This window comes from Lipotes vexillifer, unplaced genomic scaffold (genome assembly GCF_000442215.2).
Source record: "Lipotes vexillifer unplaced genomic scaffold, Lipotes_vexillifer_v1.1 scaffold520, whole genome shotgun sequence".
Taxonomy (NCBI): Eukaryota; Metazoa; Chordata; class Mammalia; order Artiodactyla; family Lipotidae; genus Lipotes; species Lipotes vexillifer.
The window spans coordinates 487,726-504,641 of NW_006784004.1; the positions used below are offsets into that span (position 1 = coordinate 487,726).

At 35.2% G+C, this 16,916-nt stretch overlaps 1 protein-coding gene across 1 annotated transcript in view; it reads left to right on the forward strand.

The window, feature by feature from the left end:
• HERC4 (HECT and RLD domain containing E3 ubiquitin protein ligase 4) overlaps window positions 1-16,916 on the forward strand; it is a 130,533-nt gene that overhangs the window by 10,908 nt on the left and 102,709 nt on the right. Inside the window, 1 exon segment of the mRNA XM_007456472.1 lies at window positions 14,392-14,551. Coding sequence (XP_007456534.1) covers window positions 14,392-14,551 — 160 coding nt within the window.

Here is a 16,916-nt window from a genome sequence, read left to right on the forward strand (position 1 = left end):
TTCCCTACATGTATTTAAAAAAAAATGTAGACATATTATCTGTTAATTTTTTTTAAATAAAAGGGTAGGCTCTGGAATTAGGGTGCTTGGATACAAATCCTGGCTCTTTCACTTCTTAGCTATGTTATCTTGGGCACATAGCTTAGTGTCTGTGTTAAGTATTCGCTTCTGTAAAATTAGGATAATCATGCCAAGGGTGGTTGTAAGGGATTAAGTGAGATATCACATGAAGTGCAAAGAACAATGCCTAGCATGTGGTAAGTGCTCAATAAATGTTTTCTTAAAAGAAAAAAGCCATTAATGTTAGTGTGAGAATGTAATTTTAGGTCAGCCTTACACTGAAGTGGCTATATGCTGTTTCTGTATGTTCCTTGAGATAGACAATACGTATCTTTTCATTTACAACTGAAATTCAGGCATTTATTCAACAGAGGATGTCTACTTTGTCCTAGACGTTGTGCTAACCATGAAAGTACTTCTTCATGTTTAGTCTTCAGTTACCTTGTTGGAGCTCATATTCAAAAATTATACCAAAATTTCCAAAAAATGTATGTTTGTTTTGTTTAGAGGTAATGTTATATCGGAGCAAGATATAAAATAAATTCGATTCCTTTACTGTTAGACTCTATAAAGATATAGTAATAACAGAAAAAACAGATGCCTTTTTTGTTCTTGTGAGAAGCACATAAATGATGGGAGTTAGATTCATCGTTTATTTTCAAAAGTTTATTTACTGAAGAGTATTAATTAGAACATTTCTTGGTCCATTCAGGCTGCTACAACAAAATTACTATAGTCTGGGTGGTCTAAACAACAAACCTGTGTTTCTCTTGTTTTTTTGGTTTTTTTTTTTCTCTCGGTTTTTGAGGCTGGGGAATCCAAGAACAAGGTGCTAGCAGATTTGTTACCTAGTGAGGACTTGCTTATTGGTTCTTAGATGGCCGTCTTTTCATTGTGTCCTTATATGGTAGAAGGGGGAGGGAGCTGTCTAAGAGAGGGCACTAATCATGAGGGCTTCACCCTTATGACCTAATTACCTCCTAAAGCCCTACCTCCTAATACTATAACATTGGGGTCTAGAATTTCAGCATATGAATTTGGGGGAGGTGGTGACACAAACATACAGTCTATAACAGAAGGTATAGTTTGTGTACTGATATTTTGAGGAACAGATACTTAAGTTCTGCTTATTCATACTTTTAAACCTGCCGCTCCCAAAGTGATAAGCTGACCTTTGTTGGTTATGTTGGATATGGTATGGTAAAGTCATCGTGACCATAAAGGGAAGAGGGAATGAGGCTTGGAAGTTCATTATGCTCACTGGTTCCAGAGAGAGGAGGTCACTGCATGCCATACAGAGCTGCAGGGGAAGATACCAGGGTAGTCAGGGGGCAGAAAACAAGAGCTCAGGGGAGATTTTAGGGTTGTAGCCTTATTGAGGTTTTCCTGGGAAAGGCAAACTAGGCAGAATAAACAGATTAGGATTGGCTAGTTTGATTAATTCCTCCAGGCTTTGGTCTATAGGGTTGGTTTCTTGTTTCCTGATACCTGGCCCTGGGATGATTTAAGGTAAGGGAGATATGGGTTTGGTGTGTGAGAGTTAGATAAGGAGATAGTTGGTGGAATAAACTCTGGATTGGTCAGTTTGCATATGAAAGGCAGGTGTTGATAGGCAAGTTGTTATCTTTAGGAATTAGCTAGTCCTGGGAGGCGCCGACTTTTCTGGTGTCTATAAGCCCCTCCCCCCACCATTCCTATGTCAGCATCAAGAATATAGAAAGTAAGAATATAGTTAACTGTCTCTGTGATGAATGAATGCCAAATATACAAAAAAGTATCTTAAGAAAACGCAAAAGAAAAATTCTGGCAGTATATTCTGAGGGTTCATTCTTGCTAGTCTTAAAAAGAAATTGAAGTAAAGCAGTTATTTGATTGATAGTATATTTATGTTGGAGTCTTTATATTTCAATTTTACTTCTCCTTTCCTCTTCAAAGCAGTTAATTTCAGCAGTTCCTAGCCATAAAGAAAGGACTCTCCTGAAGAAAAAATCATGTAAAGCCCTAAGTATTTATACAGTTTTAAGTATGTTTTGAAAATAGATTATTAAAATATAACCTTGTTGTTTAAGTATTATTAACAAAAGGACAACAGTTCAATCAGTAGGGAAATGTTTATATCTTAGTGCCTTTATCTGTGAAGTAGGGGTGATGGTATACCTGTCTCATGATGTTTATGAGGATTAAATGAGATTAAACAAACAAAGGGCTTAGCACAGTGCCAGTCACATAATTGCCTTGCTTATGTTACCTGTATACCTGTATGTAGGTAAGAATGCATAAAAGGGGTATGGGCTTGTAAACATATCTGTTATAAATAATTTTTTAATCTAGTTACATCTCCATATGAACATTATTGTGGGCTGTCAACCAAGACATGTAAGTTACTGTATGTTAAGTTTTGGTTTTATCAAAGAACTTATTAAAATGTTTTCGTGACTATGAGTTGTACCATTCCAAATTCTTATTGGTAATTATTGGTAATAATTTTAGAGAATAAGCATTTTCATTAAATATTTTATGTTTTAGTCTTAATTCTTAATTTTTTAGAATATATTTTATGATGATCATTATATGATTATATTAGACATCCTTTAAAAAGTGTCAGTAAACAATAATTTTACTTTAGGAATAGGGAAATAACATGCTGCCTTGAGTGAAGTAGCCATTTGGTTATTTGTTATCTCTATCACAAAATTAGCAATATGATTATTTAAGAAAAAAAGTGTTCTGAATTATATATTGGTGTTATTCACTAATCCCAAGTGACTAATGTCTTCATCTTTTAAAAATTCAGCATCGTAAAATGTGTCAACTACACATTCACTTGTTCAGTTAAACAAAGAACCATAAAAGAAGAAAAAAACACTTGTAGATAATCAGTGTTGACAATTTAGTATTTATTTTTCCAGTCTTTTCTCTGCATATATATTGGGGCTGTATGTGACATATTTTTATACAAGAATGGAGTTACACAGTACCTTTTTAATTTCACAGTATAGCATCTTGTGAACATTAAATTTCTAGAGATGGATATAAGTGAACTTTGCATTGCTCTAGTTGGAGTTTTGAGTTATTCAGAGAGAAGGGAAGAGGAAAATCTATATTTATAGCAACTAGTGAGGCATAGTAGGCAGAGGATTCTGGCTGAATTAAACATTTACTAAGTAATTGATATGGAGCTGCTTTTTTTTTGGCTGAGTTGGGTCTTTGTTGCTGCGTGCAGACTTTCTCTAGGTGCTTCGAGTGGGGGCTTCTCTTAGTTGCTGTATATGAGCTTCTCATTGCAGTGGCTTCTCTTGTTGCAGGGCACGGGCTCTAGGCATGCAGGCTTCGGTAGTTGTGGCACACGGGCTCAGTAGTTGTGGCGCATGGGCTTAGTTGCTCCACGGCATGTGGGATCTTCCCGGACCAGGGCTGGAACCCGTGTCCCCTGCACGGGCAGGTGGATGCTTAACCACTGTGCCACCAGGGAAGTCCCTGAGATGGAGCTTCTTAAAATTAGCTTTTCGGGCTTCCCTGGTGGCGCAGTGGTTGAGAGTCCGCCTGCCGATGCAGGGAACATGGGTTTGTGCCCCGGTCTGGGAAGATCCCACATGCCGCAGAGCGGCTGGGCCTGTGAGCCATGGCCGCTGGGCCTGCGTGTCCGGAGCCTGTGCTCCGCAACGGGAGAGGCCACAACAGTGAGAGGCCTGCGAACCCCAAAGAAAAAAAAAAATTAGCTTTTCACAAAGTATATTCCTTCTGACCTCCAGTTTTGTAATTGTTATTAACATGACTGTGCTTGTTGCTATTCATAACTATATATTTTTTGAGACCCTGATAACTTGAGAATAAAATATCAACAAAGATTTTTGTTCTCTGTATAAAACACTGACAGTTGTTCAAACTGTTGAAGTTTTTTCTTTTTAATTAAACACACATGTAGAACTTCATTAAGCTCATATACCACATTAAGAGTTAAAGATTTTCTTTTTTTAAACATAGATTTTATTTATTTCTTTGTTTATTTTTGGCTGCGTTGGGTCTTCATTGCTGCACGCGGGCTTTCTTTAGTTGCGTTGAGCTGGGGCTACTCTTCGTTGGGTGCGCGGGCTTCTCATTGCAGTGGCTTCTCTTGTTGTGGAGCACGGGCTCTAGGCGCATGGGCTTCGGTGGTTGTGGCTCACGGGCTCTAGAGCGCAGGCTCAGTAGTTGTGGCGCACGGGCTTAGTTGCTCCGCAGCACTTGGGATCTTCCCGGACCAGAACTCGAACCTGTGTCCCATGCATTGGCAGGCGGATTCTCAACCACTGCGCCACCAGGGAAGCCCAGAATTGTGTTTTTAAAAACTCTAAATTTTTCGTTGCTCGTGGAAATACTGCTAGATATCATAAATAGGTTGTCAAACCAATCCTTAAAACACATTATACCTAAGTGTAATACTCTTATCAATAGTTATATTTAACTGAGCTTTGTAACATTTTCTGTAGAAAAATTCATTGGAGTTTTACATTTGGGTGTCAGAATTTATCTTCACACATCACTTATCCTGGCTTGTTTAGCTCTCTTGCTTTATTGGTTCCAGAAAGCTTAAGATAGATATTTGTGAGCAGCATTTAACTTAACTGTGTATCACATTTGAAATATAAATAATACTTGACTATAGCCACTGTTTCCTAGAGAAGAAAATTTATCAGACCAGGTTAGTTATTTTTCTAGTATTTTGATTTGGAGAAACAAAGGACATTTGTTCCTGTGGGGTTTGGGGTCAGTTATAATTTGGGGACTTACTATATCTTAAAAAAAAGAATTCTTTTTTTCCCTGATTACCAAAATAGTACATTTCTATAACTTTTTAAAAGTTACAGAAATACATGATTTGAAAAGTGGAAGCCACTTTTTCCTTACATCCTAAAGATGACTACTACTGTTTCTTTATATTTTCATATCTTTTATACTTGTATTAAAATATGTAATCCTGTACACACATACATAAAGTTCTGTGGTTCTCTTTTTCATTTAATGTATTTTTATCTTTTCATGTTATACTGTATAGACATTCATTTTAATAGAAGCACCAATTTCTATTACATGGATATTCCATAATTTATTTACCTACCTGTTACTGGAAGTCGCGTTATTTTCTGTTGTTGTTATTGTTGTTTCCCAAAAGGAAAGTTTCTGGGTCAGAGGACATGCATGTTTAGAATTGTAATATGCATTGCCAACTTGCTCTTGCTCTCTAAAAAGCTTTTTTTTTTTTTTTAGCTTGTATTTTAAAGATTGTTTAGAGAAATGTGTCTTTTGCCAATTTTGTGTAAATTTTTTTTGCCATTTAAAAAGTTGTTTGGTATGGAAATAATGTAATTCGAACTAGAAACTTCTAAATTTCAAAATCAAGTTTATCTGTGATTGAATTATTCAGAATAAGTTATTTATTTCTGTGGATCACCTTTAAAACAAAGATGGTGGTACTTGGGTAACTTGACAGGAATGTTTTGAACCCAAAAATATTTATTTAAGTGTATTTGTTTGCTAGGGCTGCCATAACAAAGTACCACAGACTGGGTGGCTTGAGTAACAGAAATGTATTGTTTCACAGTTCTGGAGGCTAGAAACCCAACATCAGGGTGTCCTCAGCATTGGTTCGTTCTAAAGATTATGAAGGAAGGATCCATTCCAGACCTCTCTCCTAGCTTCTGGTGGTTTGCAAGCAGTCGTTCACATGCATTCTCTTTGTGTGCTTGTCTGTGATGATGTTTCCTCTTTTATTGGGACACAAGTCAAATTAAGGGCCTACCCTGCTCCGTATGACCTCATCTTAACTAATTATATCCTTGATGGCCATTTTTCAAATAAGGTCACATTCTGGGGTACTGGGGATTAGGACTTTCAGCATATCAATTTTGGGGTAACCCAATTTATCCCATAACAACAAGGTTTTGAGATCTGTAGATGAAAGAGGATACAGAGTAATGATAATGTTTATATTTTCCTTCAAATAGCTGTTTTAGAATTTCGAATAAGATGCAACTTTTAAGAGATGCTAGTTGTGAATATGTTACTAATGGTGTGTCTGTAGTATTACCTTTATACCCAAAACACACATTTTTTTTTTTATTGTTTACAAGGTTCTCAGAGCATGTTGTTACTGGTGATTATATCTTGTTATCAGGTTAAAACCCGTTTAGCAAAAGACTTAATAGACCATCTTTATTATTTTGTGATTGGTTGTCTAGGAAGAAGTGTTTATGTGTACTGTTATTATTGATAAATCAGTCTGGGTCATAGTCAGTCAGTACTCACAGAGCTTTTCATGGTCATTCCTGGACATGCACACATGCAGGGCTGCAAAATACATGAGTCTCCCGATGTGTAGATTTCCAGCTGAGGTTCAACAAAGCACTGCTTTGCCTTCCTGTTATAATATGTCCTTTTTGTGATATATTTAATGCCACATTTTTTGCATTTTTGTACTTTTTGTTCTTGATTTTACTATTTAAAATGGCCCCCAAGCATACTGCTGAGGTGCTCTCTAGTGTTCCTAAGCACAAGAAGGCTATGATGTGTCCTAGAAAAAAATCCATTGAGGCATGAGTTTACAGTGCTGTTGGCTGTGAATTCAATGTTAATGAATCAACAATATAATTAAGATGTCTTTAAATGGAAACGCACATACACAAGGTTATGAATTGATCAGTTGATGAAATGTTGTGATGAGAGGCTTGTAGCAACCTAATCTTGTATTTTCCCTAGGGGCAGTCATTCAGTATTTGCTAAATAAGTGTTTGTGGTGACTTTATGGAACATAACTACTGTGAATAACAAGAATTGATGTATTCCCAACTAGACTAAAATAAAAAGACTAAAAATTATAAGTGGAACAGTGATGGGGTTTCCTAGAAGGGTGGTGCGGTGGTGAAATAAATCATCATATTTAGCATTCTTTTCTTCATACATTGTGCAGAGTTTTGCATTCTTTCAAGGAAGTGTGAAAGAAGTTTGGAGTCACTGTTTTTGTAGTTTTAATTTTTCTCTTTGTACCTTTCATTAACCACAGTTGAGAATGAAAAAAAAATTTTTTTCTGTCCATAATGGCAAAGAGAAGAAAACTGACAGAGGAACATGTTCATAATTATGAGACATATCAGAAGGTGAATGTAGATATACCGTTGTATGGATATGGTGAAATTGATCATGTAAGTGAACTCTTAAAGAATGAGTCTGGAGATGATATTCTACATGAATTTTCACAAACTCAGGAATTGGTGAACATATCTGTTAGATCCCAAAGGAAATAGGTTGTTCTTATTCAGTTACTTATTCAGATGGAAGGATTTTATCATGTAACATTTTACAACAAGAACCTGGACCTATTCTGTGTTGCTAAAAGGATGTGCAACTGTATTCTTTTATGATGTTTCTGCAGCAAAATTTATTTGATGCAGTTTGTTAGTGAACAAATGCTGAAGTCAGAAGTGGATACAAAGGTAATTGGAGGAAATAAATGATGTAGAAATGAAAACCGTCATTAGGTTGAACTTTTTTTTTTTTTTGCTCTACGCGGGCCTCTCACTGCTGTGGCCTCTCCCGTTGCGGAGCACAGGCTCTGGACGCGCAGGCTCAGCAGCCATGGCTCACGGGCCCAGCTGCTCCGCGGCATGTGGGATCTTCCCAGACTGGGGCACGAACCCGTGTCCCCTGCATCGGCAGGCAGACTCAACCACTGTGCCACCAGGGAAAGCCCTGGGTTGAACATTTTAATTGGTTTTTACAGATCTAAAAATGACAACATTTTGTGTTTATGGAGCAAAGAAGATGGCCTTTTTCTCCTTAATAAAATGATGCACCATCAGTTTTCAAAAATATTGCATTTTAACAGTACAAGTGTAAGAAGAACCAGAAGTAATGATGAGCTAGGGCTTATTAGATTTGTATTTGGAATATATCTGCTGTCAGTATTTACAAGATGGATATGTTATATCTATCTAGTTCTTTATCTTTTCTGTTTTTGCTCCTGTCTCTGAAAAATGTATTTTTTTCCTGCCTTTTTCAAGACAGTCTCCTCCACTTGTTTTTTTTGCTTTTTTGTGCCTCCCCAAACTAAATGTTCTTTTTTTCTTTCCTTGAAGAGAAATATTGTGAACCATAAATACTGATATGAACAGTGTTACTTTTCTCAAACTTTTTATATGCACGTTTTGAAGTATAAAGGAAAGTAGAAAGAATAGCACAATGACCAACAGTTAACATTTTACCACGTGTTTTTATCTGCACGTATTTGTATTTTTTTTAAAAAGTACCTTATTCTGAATTACAGTCAACTGTAAGGATCATGTGCTGTTATTAAACCTTTTCCAACAAGTTTAGCATCATATGCTCATAATTCTAACATCTTCTTGTAGCTCCCATTTATCAGAGGAATCAATTGTTTTGGGTTTTTTTAAGGAATTTTTTCTTTTTTTAAAAATTTATTTATTTTTGGCTGCATTGTGTCTTCATTGCTGTGCGCAGGCTTTCTCTAGTTGCGGCAAGCGGGGGGCTACTCTTTGTTGCAGTGCACGGGCCTCTCATTGCGATGGCTTGTCTTTGTTGCGGAGCACAGGCTCTAGGCGTGTGGGGCCTCAGTAAATGGGGTGTGCGGGCTCAGTAATTGTGGCTCACAGGCTCTAGAGTGCAGGCTCAGTGGTTGTGTCGCATGGGTTTAGTTGCCCCGCAGCATGTGAGGTCTTCCTGGACCAGGGATCGAACCCGTGTCCCCTGCATTGGCAGGTGGATTCTTAACCACTGCACCACCAGGGAAGCCCCTCAATTGTTTTTTCATGGGCTTTCTTGACAAGTTTTTCTTTTGTTTTCTGTCCTCTTCCGTATATATCCATACTCAACCTAAATTAAAGTGAATTTAATCCTCACTTAATCCTCTCTTTTCTGTGTTTATTGGCCTTGAAAGGCAAATGTAGCTTGGTGATTAAAACTTTGAGTTAGCATAATACCTGGTACATAGTAAACACTCAACAAATCCTAGCTGTTAGGTTTGGTATGAATTCTGTTTTGTTTTGTTTTTTTTCTCTTTCTCATACAAGGCATCATTAAGCCAGGTTTTCTAGTGAATTTTTTGGTTTGTTTTGCTGGGTTCATTTATTCCCCCTTCTTTCTTGCTTATCATTGACTCTTTTTTGCAAGCCACCTCGTTTCGAGCATTCATCCAGAATTTGACCTGGATGTGAAATGTCTCAGTATAACATTGACCTAACTTTCTAGCATACTGGGGGGAAACGGTTGAGGTTTTTCATTTTAATTAGCCATTTGGAAAAAATAAGTAGTTTAAAAAAATTGTACAAGAACTTAACAGTTTGTATATTTGTTGTCTGAAAAGCCTGTATTAGGTAGTAGTCCCAAGACATATGTTATTATATTTCTTTAATAATATATTTCTCAGTAGTTATTCTTTCTCAAAATAGGTATCTTAGTAATTTGATGGGGCTCAAATTCCGAAAGAACCAAAATTATTTATCTTGAGTTTTTAGTGTGTAGAAAAAAAAATAAAGAGCCCAGTTCAGTTTTAAAGTGAAAACAATGGTTTTTATACATTGCTTTAACTATTTCCTCTAATGTTCTATTTAATTTTTAAAATAATTTTAATTTTAATTTTGAATAGATAATATATCCACTTGGTTCAAAAATCAAAATAATATAAATACACATTGAGAAGGTTTGCTCTTACACTTGACCACCCTATTTCCCTTCTACCCACATCCCCTATAGGCAACTATGTTTATTAGTTTTTTGTTTATCTTTTCAAATTTTCTTTGTGTAAATGTAAGCAAATATGAATATATATTCATATTCTTTCCTCTTCCTTACACAAAAAATAGCAAATCGTGTACATTATTCCACGTCTTGATTTTTTTTCCTACTTTTCTAATATACCCTTGAGATCTTTCCATATCAGCATGTAGCATTTCCTCTTTATTTATGTTTTCAGAGCATAGTGTCCCAGTGTGTGGATGGAATCCTTTATTGATGGATACTTGGAATATTTCCAGTCTTTTGTTATTATATACAGCACTGCAGACACGTAAATACCCACATTCACACACGCACATATGTATTTGTACTCTACCCTCCTAGGTTCTCCACCTGGGGCTTGTCTAGACAAAGGACAGATTAACAGGGAGAAAAACAAAACAAGTTTATTGCCTTGCGTTTACTTGCAGGAGCACTCAGTAATGAGTAACTTAAGGTGGTAGTAGAACATGGGCTTATATAGCATCTTAATAAAAGAACAATAAATAGAGAAGTAACAAGATGAAAAGGACTTTGAGTTTCTGGGGTGGCAAATTTTGGGAAGGTAAATATGTGGGGGAACTTAGATAAGGGCTAGTTAGTAAAGTTTGTTATGTAGCTTCTGCTGGTGCCCTCTCTGAGCTGATAAAGGTCTAGAGTTGCCTCCAGTGATTAACTCTTGTCCTTCCTGGTAGAGAGGGAAGGTGAGACACTTCAACAAATTTATGTCCTGCTTTTAGGCACATAGGAGAGCAGAGAGCTTTTCTTCTTAGTGGCCTTCAGTTCAAAGCAGTCCTTATGCCAAAGTGGCATGTTTTGGGTTGGCATATTCTGCTGCTCTTTAGTACTTAGATGTATCTGCAGGGTATGGAATTGCTGGATCCAAAAGGTAATTGCATATGTTTTGTTAGGTTTTGCCACATTCTTTTGCATAAAGGTGGTTCTGTTTTGTACGTCCACTATCAATATACAAAAGTGCCTTTTCCCCCAACAGATTATCAAACTTATGGATTTTTATGAGATGAAAAATGTTATCTTGGTGTGTGTTTATAAATACACTTTTTAAATTAATAAACTTTCTAAGAACAGTTTAAAGTTCACAGCAAAATTGAGCAGAAAGTACAGAGTTCCCATACACCCTATACTACACGTATACAACCTCCCCCACTATCTGCAGCCTGTACCACAGTGGTACATTTATTACCATTAATGAACCTGTACTGACACATCATTGTCATCCAGAGTCCATAGTTTACATTAGCATTCACTCTGTATTGTATATTCAGTGGGTTTTGATGACTGCATAATGATACTTAGTATTGTACAGAATAGTAATAGTATCATACAGAATAGTTTTACTACCCTAAAAATCTCCTCTGCTCTGCCTGTTCATCCCTCCCTCCCTCTAACCCCAAGCAACCACTAATCTTTTTACTGTCTCCAAAGTTTTGCCTTTTCCAGAATGTCAAATGGTTGGATCATACATTTTGTAGCCTTTTCAGATTGGCTTCTTTCACTTAGTAATACACATTTTAGTTTTCTCCATGTGTTTTTGTGGCTGGAGAGCTCATTTCTTTTTAGCACTGAATAATATTCCACTGTCTGGATATACCACAGTTTATCCATTCACTTACTGAAGGACATTTTGATTGCTTCCAAGTTTTGGCAATTATGAATAAAGATGCTATAAACATCTGTGTGCACATTTTTCTGTGGACATAAGTTTTCAACTCCTTTGAGTAAATACGAAAGAGCACAATTCCTGGATCTTATGATGGTATGGTTGGTTTTGTAAGAAACTACCAAACTGTCTTCCAAAGTGACTGTATCATTTTGCATGCCCATTAGCAACGAATGAGAGTTATTGTTGCTCTGTATCCTTACCAGTGTTTGGTATTGTCAGTGTTTTGGATTTTGGCCTTTTTTTTTTTGGATACTTTAGGTACTTTTTTATTGAAAAAAATATGGAACACTTCACGAATTTGCATGTCATCCTTGCACAGGGGCCATGCTAATCTTCTCTGTATCGTTCCAATTTTAGTATACGTGCTGCCGAAGCGAGCCATTTTAATAGGTTTATAGTGGTATCTCATTTAAATTTGCACTTCTCTGTTGATATATGATGTACAGCATGCCTTCATATGGTTATTTGCCATCTTTATGTCTTCTTGATGTGGTGTCGGCTCACATCTTTTGCACTGTTTTATAATTGGGTTTATTTTCTTACTGTTGAGTTTTAAGAGAGTGGTTTTTTTTGTTTGTTTTGGATAACAGTCCTTTATTAGATGTGTCTTTTGCAGATATTTTCTCCCAATCAGTGCCTTATCTTCTCATTCCTTCGATAAACTTTTATAATTAAGTATGCAAAATAAAAGTGTATGGCTTTATGAATTTTCTAAGTGAACGTATTATTGGCTTCTCAGTGTAGTTTGAATTTTGATTTCTCATCAGTGAAGTTGAACATCTTTTCATAGGATTAAGGGCCATTTCTGTTTCTTCTTTGTGTGAACTATCAATTCACATCTTTTGCCCATTTTTCATTGAATTACTGCTCTCCCCCACCCCCGCCCCAATTAGTCTTTAAATATTATGGAGGTTATTTCTTTATTTGACATGAATAACATTTTTCCTGGTTTTTTTTAATCAGTCTTTTCACTTTGCTTTTAGTTTGTTTTGCTGTATTTGAAGAAATGATTTGAATTTTCTCTCATGGGTACATGGAATCTCTTCCTCTTTCCTTACGTACACAGCTTAGTGTCACTGTCTTCCAGAATTCTTCTTAGTATCTTTCAGGGCTTTAAAAAGTATCTCATGTTCCCCTGGTACCTTTTGTATGTCTTTACCTTTGCATTTAATAACAATCCTTATCTTGCTTGTTTTTCTATAGACTGTAAACTCCTTGAGGACTAGAACTCTGTTTTATTTATCTTTGTGTGTCTAGTGCTTGGAGCACACATGGTATACAATAAATATTAGTGTTTGGTATGCATGATTGTTTTTTTGTTGCTTGGACTTTTGGTGCCTTTGATTTTATAGTCACTGCTGTCTAATTTAAGTACTCTTCATATATTGTTGAACCAACCAGTCTTATTCATCCGTCTTGTCATCCTTTCATTTCTGCTCTTTACTACATTTCCTTTGAGGACAGTTTTGGAGAGATATTGACTCATTTCAGGGGCCTCTGTGAAGGATTAACAGATCTTTTGTGCATTTTACTTCTTCATAATTAAGATTTATGGGATGCTTTGATGTAAATAAATGATGCCATACTTGTAAGTCCTTTTTCTTTTTTTTTTTTGGTGGGGGGACGCAATGTGTTATATATGTTTTGTTTTTATATGTTTCTACAATATAATTTTATAAGAACATATATACAAAATATACACAAAAATTGAGAGATTAGTATAGTGAACTTCCATGTACTATTCATCAACTTTACGAGTTATTAACTTGTAGTACTTTAAGGTAAGTGCTTAAAATAACATATCATTAGAGTTATACAGATTCCTGAAGGCTGAATAGGGCTGACCTCCCACCCCAAAATGCAGAATAAGTAACGCAGATACAATTTGAATTTCTCTGTACATAGGGATTCAAACTTCTTTCATGTAATCTGCTTTATTATTGAACAGCTGCATTTGTACATTGATCTAAAATGTGCTTCTGAAGAAACCCTGATTCAGTTTTAACAGCTCTGCAACAAGAGACTTTCAGTTAATGAAGGCATAGCTTTCTTATTAGGCTAAAGAAGGTTATTTTTTTTTAAAAAAAGGTTAATTTTAAATGAAGTCTTAAAAAAAACTTGTAGTATACTAGTAAAAAAACCTGATAGACAATGCACATCTTAAAGAGACTAAGGAAGCAATTTCACTTTCTTTACTGATTTGTCAGTGCCTACTGACAGTCTTATGAAGGGCCAATATTTTAAATTAATTTCTGGTTAAAAGCTGGACATGTTTTAATCACATGTGGAATTTTTATGTCTTTGATGTTAAAAGTAGCAGCCCATAAACTGATATCTATTTGTTATGGTCATACTGCCTTTCAGTTCTGTCCTCAGTGTATCTAGTAGATGCTTTATTTATGAGATCTGTAAAGAATTTGTTTCCTGTCAGAAATTGCTAATTCAGATTATTTCCTTAATTTCAGGATCACTCCATAGTAGTATCCATTTGGTAATGTATATGTCAGTTATGATTTTATTGTTAAAAAACAGCCGAGTTATTTAAATGGTTCCCTTTCAGCTGGACTCCTTTCTTTTATTGGTAATGGCTTTGAATGAAGAGCACTTTTGGAGAGAATCTTTATAAACCCTTAATTTCTTTACCCAAATGTTAAAGTCACTTAGTATTCTGAGTTGATTATGCCCTATGGCATATCTCTGTATTTACCACAGCGAGAATTTTGTATGGAACATATTTGTTAGGTTTTTGAGAATAACTGAAGTTATACTTAGTCTGTATTTCAGCATTTCCTTAGGTTTTTTGTACAAGATGAAGACTATTGTTTTATTCTTGTTGGGAGTTTAAAACTAGAATGTAATGTCTCTCTTCTTGATTTCTGTAGAGCAGGTTGTTGCGCTGGATGCTCAAAATATCGTTGCTGTTTCATGTGGAGAAGCTCATACATTAGCACTAAACGACAAGGGCCAGGTGTATGCTTGGGGTCTTGATTCTGATGGACAACTTGGCCTGCTAGGATCAGAGGAATGTATCAGAGTACCCAGGTAACAAAGGTGACCGACAAGAGGTCTTTAACAATCTTTTATAATAAATTTGCTATCTAAGTTATTCTGCTTACTACTGGGCATTTAAGAGTTGACACGGAATTACTTCTCCCCTTTGAGTTCTTAAGGCGTTTACTAGGTAGGTTCTTGCCTTTAATTTGGATTGAGTGCTGTTTTTTATATACTCCGTATTTCCCCAAATTATTTATGTTTGTAAAGAAAAGGGGTAGGGAATGCATACTTTATTATAAATTTTCTCTCACTAAAAATTTTAAGTGGGTTAAGACTAATTTAAACCATTAATTATACTATCTTGAGTACCTCAGCCACTGAAATATTTATTATATATTGGTTGTTTGCATGTTTCTTTCTCTTGTTTTTTTAGTCTTTATTGTTTTTATTGAATATAGAAGTTCTACTTTTTTACGTAGCAGTGACCACAATTTAATTTATGCTAACCACTAATTCATCATAGAATTATTTCAAAATTTAAAAATAAGCAATGCTTCATCAATGTTGTAGTCTTACAGGTTTATATAGGACATAACCATTGCTGTAATATTAAAAACTGTAAGCATGAACATAAAGATTTAAAGAAGAGTATCCAGTTCTTTTAGACATATAATTAATACACTAACTCATGCTTAGTGTTTAAAATTATACAAATTCTTGCCTCCTTAAACTCTTGTTTTTTGTTTTCTTTTTTCCCCCTAGTAATAGTTATAGGGACAAAAGAGAACTCTCCAGGGAGCCAAGGTATTACACTAATTTTAGATATATTCCAGGTAGCATTTTTGTAATATACACATATAGATATTTTGTTTTTAATTTAACATTGATAATGTTTGTTTTGGTTTAAGAGGTAGATGTAACTACTAGGATAAGAAAATGGAGCACAGGAACTAATATATTTCAGAACAGGAGGGAATTCCCTGGTGGTCCAGTGGTTAAGACTCCACGCTTTCACTGCTGCGAGCTTGGGTTCAATCCCTGGTCGGCTAACTAAGATCCCACAAGCTGCGCAGTGCAAAAAAAAAGCAAAACAAAAAACAAAAAAACAGAACAGGAGCTCTTATCGTTAGAAATGAGTTTTTTAAATAAAAGCCCATAACCTTCCTTCATATATATATGTATGTCTATTTAAAAACTTAAAGTATACATTTGAAGTATTTGCTTTGTTTTAGCATAGTAAAAGGTTTTTTCATCTTTGGTTTGACATTTTATGTTTGTTCTAGTAATGAACTGTCCGTTGAGACTTCTGGATACACACATTAACATGTTTTGTTTATCGAACTTGTAACCAAATTCCACAAAGCTCCCCAAACAAATTTCTTCCCCTTTGTTTCTTCTGCAGTAGCAATTAAGTAACACACTTCCCATTATGCTTTTAGTGCCTTTTAATGATGGTGCTGTTGGGAGAGAAATTTTTTTCTTTAAGCTAAGTAAATTGAATTTTTTTAGTCATTTCAGTTTTGATTTCTTTCAGAAAATGTTAATTTGCAGCCAAATGGCTGTTGGCTACAAAATACAAAGCATTCATAGGAACAGAGTGATCTCACATTTGTCATATTGTCTACTGATTTTATTTCCTTCCACAAGTAATTGTTGTAGAATGGGATTTTTTATTTAAGATTTTTAAGAACTTTGTGTTTTTAGGATTGAAGAGAGACATGTTAGATTTTCTAAGTCACTATTTTCAAAACCATGATTCACAGCAAGGCTGTCTAGTTTCTCTTATTTTTACTTCACTTAATTCTCTTAATTCTCATACTTACTTTTTTTTTTTTTTTTGCTGTTCAGTTCTGATATAAGAGATTTCAGTCAGTAATCCATAGATGATTAGTAAATGGAGAGATAGGTAATTATAAGGAGGAGAGTTTATTATATAATGATTTATTTGAAGGTTGCCCAATAATTCTGTATCTGTGACTTTACTCTTTATGAACCTGGATGGGGACCTGTAAGATCTTGAGTCCTTTGGTTTAAACTTCTCTGTTTGTGTATTTGCTGAACATCTATATTAATTTTAAGCTGTGTATTAAGGCATCTTTCCTGTTAAGTCTTTTCAGTTTTTCATGGACTAATCTGATTTGTTGTGACATATATATATAATTTTTACTGATACTTTCATGTCTTAAAGGGCAATTTAGTATTTCAGTAGAAATATATTTTTATGAAAGACCACCATTGATTTTTTTTTTTTTTTCTTTTTAAATCTCAGCACCAAATCATTTTTTAGATGCAAGGCTTTTTCTAGGTGCTTAGAGATGTCAGCCAGCTTTGTAACTTCCACATACATTTTGAATAAAATGTGTAGAATATAGGAGGAAACTCAGACATATGTGAATAGGTTTTTAAAAATTAG